This window comes from Artemia sp. Qi Xiang Cuo, chromosome 10 (assembly GCF_049724085.1).
Source record: "Artemia sp. Qi Xiang Cuo chromosome 10, ASM4972408v1, whole genome shotgun sequence".
NCBI classification, from domain to species: domain Eukaryota; kingdom Metazoa; phylum Arthropoda; class Branchiopoda; order Anostraca; family Artemiidae; genus Artemia; species Artemia sp. Qi Xiang Cuo.
In genome coordinates this window covers 58,433,115-58,439,114 of record NC_142803.1, presented here as the reverse complement: position 1 = coordinate 58,439,114, position 6,000 = coordinate 58,433,115, and the positions used below count along the sequence as shown (strand labels likewise).

Here is a 6,000-nt window from a genome sequence, read left to right as displayed (position 1 = left end):
ATATGCTTTTCTTCACTGGATAGTTTTAACAGGCACCAAAGAGTGCATAGAGGTGAGAAACCGTTTAAATGTGATGAATATGACAAGACCCTTTCTAAGGCACAAAATTTGAAGACACATAAAAGATTTCATACTGGTGAAAAACCGTTTAAGTGTAATTTTTGTGACAAGACCTTTCCTCACGCATTAAATTTGAAAATCCATCAAAAAATTCATACGGGTGAGAAACCGTTTAAGTGTGATGAGTGTGATCAAACCTTTTCTCAAGCAGGAAATTTGAATCAGCACCAAAGAATGCATACGGGTGAAAAGCCGTTTAAATGTTATGTGTGTGTCAAGACCTTCTCTCAAGTATCAAATTTGAAAAGCCATCGAAGAGTGCATACAGGTGAGAAACCGTTTAAATGCTATGTATGTAAAAAACGTTTTTCTGAACTGGGTAGTTTGAACAGGCACCAAAGAATGTATACGAGTGAGAAACTTAAAATGTGATGTATATGACCAAACCTTTTCTCAAGCAGACATTTAAACCAGCACCAAAGATTGCATACGGGTGAAAAACCGTTTAAATGTGATTAATATGACAAGACCTTTTCTTACGCATCAAAGTTGAAAATCCATGAAAGAATGCATACGGGTGAGAAATTGTTTGTAACGCAGTGCACATATGAGAAACAGTGCGACGTATGTAACAAGACATTTTCTCACGCTACAAATTTGAACACACATCAAGCAGTGCATACAGGTAAGAAACTGTTTAAATGCCACGTATGTAAAAACAGTTTTTCTCAACCAGACAGTTTGAACGGGCACCAAAGAGTGCATACGGCTGAGTAGCCAATTCATTTTTTCATGTAAGAGGTGTTTTAAGCAAGTTCACATTTTGAATACCCATCAAAGACTGCATACAGGGGAGAAATTTTTGAAATGGGATGTATGTAAAAAAAAAAGACTTTCTGATTTGTGCAACTTTTACCGGGATCAGAAGGTGCTTGCAGAAGTTTAGAAAGATTATTGTAACACAAGCTGTATCCTCAATGGCTTGTGATTTTAATTCCTCCTACCAATTAGTATTACATCTAATTAGTATATTTTTAATGTTTTTCTATGTGTTTAGCTGCGTTATATTTCGCCGTTCGTTGTTCTTAGTTCTAAGAAGATGTTCTCGGTTTTACTCTTAAATTGCGTTTCGTTTCACCGTTCTAACCCTGGGTTCCCATTGATGCGATTTCACGCAAAATGGGCCGTTTTTGCGTGATCCGTCAAATTGCCTCCGTTTTTTGCTGCAAGTTTCTGCGTCACAACGGTTCAACGGCTGCGTTGAAATATTTCAACTGAGCCATCGAAAATCGCACCCGTTATTTTAAATTAAAACCATTGTAGAACCATAAATTGCAAGTAACAGAGAAACTAAACATGTTATAGATAAGACTTATATTTTTCATTAGGCATATTTAGCCAAAGCTATCACAGGTTTGCCCTTTGAGTATTTTTCTTGGCTTCTAGAATTTGATTTAGCTTATTCTAATGCATATGCTTTTTAAATATAACATAGTATCTTTGCGCTTCAACAGCTGTAGTGAACCGTTTTTGTGTGAATATTTTTGCGAATTTCCCGCATCCGCTATCCGTGAGCTGTTTTTCGTTTAAAAAAATCGCACCAGTGTGAACCAAAGGTCTAACTCCTCCTAAAGTATTTTTTTCATTTTTTAGAAAAGTTATTATCACCAGATTATGCTTACAACCTCCAAGGTCAGTCTCAAGACATACCTTATGAGATGGAATCAAACAAAATTTCATCAGAATTTGCTTATCATAAGTAAGCAAACAAGTGAATCAAGCACTTTATTTTGATTTGTTCCAACCTCATCCAAGTCTTGCCAAGATTTTGACCAGCCAGACTTATGCCACAACAAAAGATTTTCTTATAATAATTCTGAATTTGTGACTCCTTTTTCACATATTATATGTAAAACTTCTTCCTCATAGCAATGCATTTTCACACCCTTCACATTATATCAAACATAGTTGGGGCAAATCATCTAATGATTCACAAGTTTTTTCTCTGGGTACTCATTTAGGGCTAGGTTGATTCTGGTGAGCATATAGTCACACCCCTGATCCCTGTTCTAAACCAAAATTCTAATTAACAAATCTAAAAATCCTTATAAATCAGAATTTATCAAGCATTTTAGGGACAAGACTTTACTTGTGCTGCGATTTAGTAGTAGTTCTTTCTCTTAAGATTTTACTTTTATAGTGCAATCATTGTAAAAAAATATGTAAAAAAAATATCCTATATGTAAAGGGGGCTGTCTTTGATCTAATGGTAAATCTTAACACAAAGTACATTGATAGTATGGTCAAGACCTAGTCATTGACATCTAAGCTTAACGAAGAGGGCTAATTTGATGTGCAGTACAGATGCAGAGCATCACCTCTATTTGTTTTTCACACTTAAAACTCATAAAAATAGTTTTTGTTTAAATTTAATTGTCTACATGAAATATTATACTTTAAAATTTACACAAAATACTTTGAAACTGATTCAATTCAATCAAAACAGGCCTGCAAATTTTAGGGATTCACTGGCATATTCTAATTATTATCAGAAAGAGCAAATGTAGACAAAATGTAGATTTTTATAACCTTCTTTAAGAACTGCATCTATGAAAATTATTTTTAAAAAATATAAGGGTGCCATTAGGAGGGGGAGGGGTTGAAAAAAGCTATTTTCTATTTTCTTATGTATAACTGGTTGTTTTACCCCCCCCCCTCCTTCTACATTTTTGTGCTACTGCTGCTTCCAGCCAATTAACTGTCAAAAAGCAAATTTTATTTCTTAATTAGATTTACCATGAGAAACTGGTGATTAGAAGTTAACCACACTATATCTAAAACAGAGCAATCTACTGTGATCACTAACCATCATCTTTCAAATCAACAGGGTCTATAAATGACCATTGATAACTGGTAATCACAATAGGGCCACTGTTATAATGCCATCAAAATTTTTTGTGCAACTTAAAAAGGTTTAAAAAATAGAAATTTAATTGAAGAAAGAAATGAAAACTGTTGTTCACAACTACAAAACTGTTTTTTTTTACTGTTAGCATTTCATTTCTATATATAACAGCACAGACAAATAAGCCAACAGTTAGAAACAAGATTTTTCAATTAGAGGACACTTGCTAGCACTGTATCCCTAATCTTCACTGAACATAGTAAGTCAGAAACAAGACTTGAAGAGTGCTGACATTACAACTACTAATCAGAAATATCATAAAATGCCGCAAATGGCATTTTATCATAAAATTAATTTCGTTTGCTTGCCTAAGTATACCACAAGATTTATTTGAGAACGAGGGGGCTTGCAAATGATAAAATTTACGCTATCTTACATCTCTTGATAAAGGTTGCCGAAATTTTGAAAAACTGAAAGACTTGTTTATTAATTCTAATATTTGTGCTGGTGCTGCCCTAAAACGGGATCAAAATTAAAACCTAAATTTCGTTTGATTGGTATTGGATGAGGAACCCCAATGACAGTAAATTTTTTAGTTATATTTTCTGAACTTATGCAGACCAGTTCGTGTTGTAAGAGGGCTCTTATGCACCGAAAAAAGTAGTGAAAGAGTAAGATCCCTCCTCCCAAAGAATGGAGTCAATATGTCTGTTCTGATTTGTTTGGTGAACGGTCTAAGAGCGGATCAGCGCCAAGAAATTCAATTTCCAATTGAAGTTTCTACGACAACTTCTTCGATACGAAGTGCTCTGCTCGAAAGGAAAAAATAATAAATAATACATTGTGCCAACATTGTTCTTATATGCCTCCAGGGCATAGCTTAAAACCCTTGCCCCGAGGGCTGTGGCCTAGTGTCTTTCTCAAAAACATATTTTCTATCTGGACATAAACTACGCTGAACAAAATAGCTATCTCAAAATTTTGATTGGACGTGTTTGGTGGAATGAAGGGCGTGGGGGGGGGGGCTAGCTGCCCACCAATCACTTTCGACTATTAAAAAGGGCACTAGCCACTCCAATTTCCAATCGAATGAGCCCTTTTCAAAGTTTCTACGACAACTCCTTCAATACGAAGTGCCCTGTTATGGAAAAAAATAAACAATACATTTTGCCAACAACGTTCTTTACTTAGGCAGCGTGATTGCGCTGCCGATTAAAATGTTTGAAAAAACCCAAAAGCTTTTTTTTAAATTGTTTGGAAATTTCATTTATCAGTACTTGGGAAATGTTTTGTTTATTAAAAATTAAAAAAAAAAGGTTATCTACCATACATCATTTCAATGGGTTCTGATATTAAAATGTGCTAGAAAAATTTCTTTCTGAAATAATTTGTAATTTTTAGAATTTTTATTACTTTTGCTTGCTTTAAGTAAACCACAAGATTTATTTGAGAGGGAGGGGGCCTTTAATTGATCAAAATTTTGTTAACTCACAGCCCTTGAACAAGGTAACCGAAATTTTGAAAAATTGAAAGACTTGTTTTTTTCTAATATTTCTGCCGGAGCTACCCCAAAACAGTATTCAAAGTAGAACCTAAATTTTATTTTTGATTGGCATTGCATGAGAAACCTCAATGACAACAATTTTTATTTATATGTTCTGAACTTACGCCGGCAGGGTTATTGTGTAAGAGGGCTCTTACGCACTGAAAAAAGTGAAAAAAGAGCATATTCCCTCTTCCCCAAAAATGGACTCAATATGTCTGTTTTGATTTATTTGGTGAACTTTTAGAGAGTATCAGTACCCATAAAACATTTTTTGTACTCCTTTTGGGGCGTGAAAAGGAAGACGAGTAGATTCAAACTGCAGTTTCTTTGTAAGCATACCCTATGGTTTACTTTCTCTCCCTAGAAAATTGGCCAAAATTAGTATTCTACGCAGCTTGAAAGTATTAACTAGATTACCTTTATTTGCCACTAAGACCAAAAAGAATAAGAAATTTGTGTCTAAAATTGTATTTTAAATTTCATGTATTGGTTGTGAATCTTGTGCAAGACGACCTCTATGTGGAATAAAATTGAGGGGACCTTTTTCCAAACAACATTGCTTGGCATTGAGAATCTTGCCGAAAAAGGGGAATTACCAGAAAACTATACAAAAATATCCAAAGTGCTAATTTAAGTATGAGAATTAGTCAACGTGGACCACCTTTAATTCTTCATCAAATTTTCTTCTTACAATGAATATCACAATTTTGCCAGAAGGTCTTACTGTAGTCATAAGCCGAGAGGCTTTTCCTGGAATAGGTTGTTAATAATTTCTTAGACTAATTTAAATTAGCACTTTGGATATTTTTGTATAGTTTTCTGGTAATTCCATTTTTCGGCAGGTATTCCATTTTTCAGCCAATCACCTGTGTGGAACTACATGAGCAAGAAAAAACAATAAAATCCCTTTCAAATTGATAATATCAAAGGAAACAGAATTCCACAATATCCAAAGCTGAAATGCATAATAATCAGGATTTTAACCAACATAACATTTACCCAAGAAACCAAGATATAATTAGTTTATATTTGTTTCATATAGTTCAACAAGAGAAAAAAAAAGATAAAAAGAATAACAAGGCTAAAGAAACAGTAACCATGGATCAATTGAAAGAAACAAATTTATGGCTCGTTATTATCATAGTACCCGTTATTATCATGACTGTTTTTTTAGAGTTTTGGCTACTATTGTCTGTTCTCATATTGAATAAAAATATAATTTTTTCTTCAATTAAAGCGTAGAGCAACATTAAAACGGAAAGGTATTATTAATCCTTCTCTTGTGTTTTGTTCATACCTCTTAAAGGGGGGAAAAAGTGCTACTTTAGCGTAAAGACGAGAGGCTTTAAAATAGGGTAGCCGCGGAGTTAACAGAATTATTACAATTTGTTGGAAGTTTTAATATTGGTCCTTACTTTCAGTTGAAAGAACAGTATTTTATTGATTTCTGATAGTATTTTAATGATATGTTATGAGTGTCAGCTTTGTT

General features: G+C 33.9%; 1 protein-coding gene and 2 long non-coding RNA genes across 3 annotated transcripts in view; all 3 read left to right on the top strand.

Annotated features, from left to right (window-relative positions):
• LOC148947951 (uncharacterized) overlaps positions 1–492 on the top strand; it is a 57,679-nt gene extending 57,187 nt beyond the window's left edge. Inside the window, exon 5 of the mRNA XM_089095755.1 lies at positions 33–492. Within this exon, the coding sequence (XP_088951881.1) occupies positions 33–492 (460 nt within the window). The remainder of the gene's footprint in view (positions 1–32) is intronic.
• LOC148947945 (uncharacterized) overlaps positions 1–6,000 on the top strand; it is a 435,585-nt gene that overhangs the window by 173,659 nt on the left and 255,926 nt on the right. The gene's annotated exons all lie outside the window — the stretch shown is intronic.
• Positions 1–6,000, top strand: part of LOC148947948 (uncharacterized) — an 86,781-nt gene that overhangs the window by 9,016 nt on the left and 71,765 nt on the right. The gene's annotated exons all lie outside the window — the stretch shown is intronic.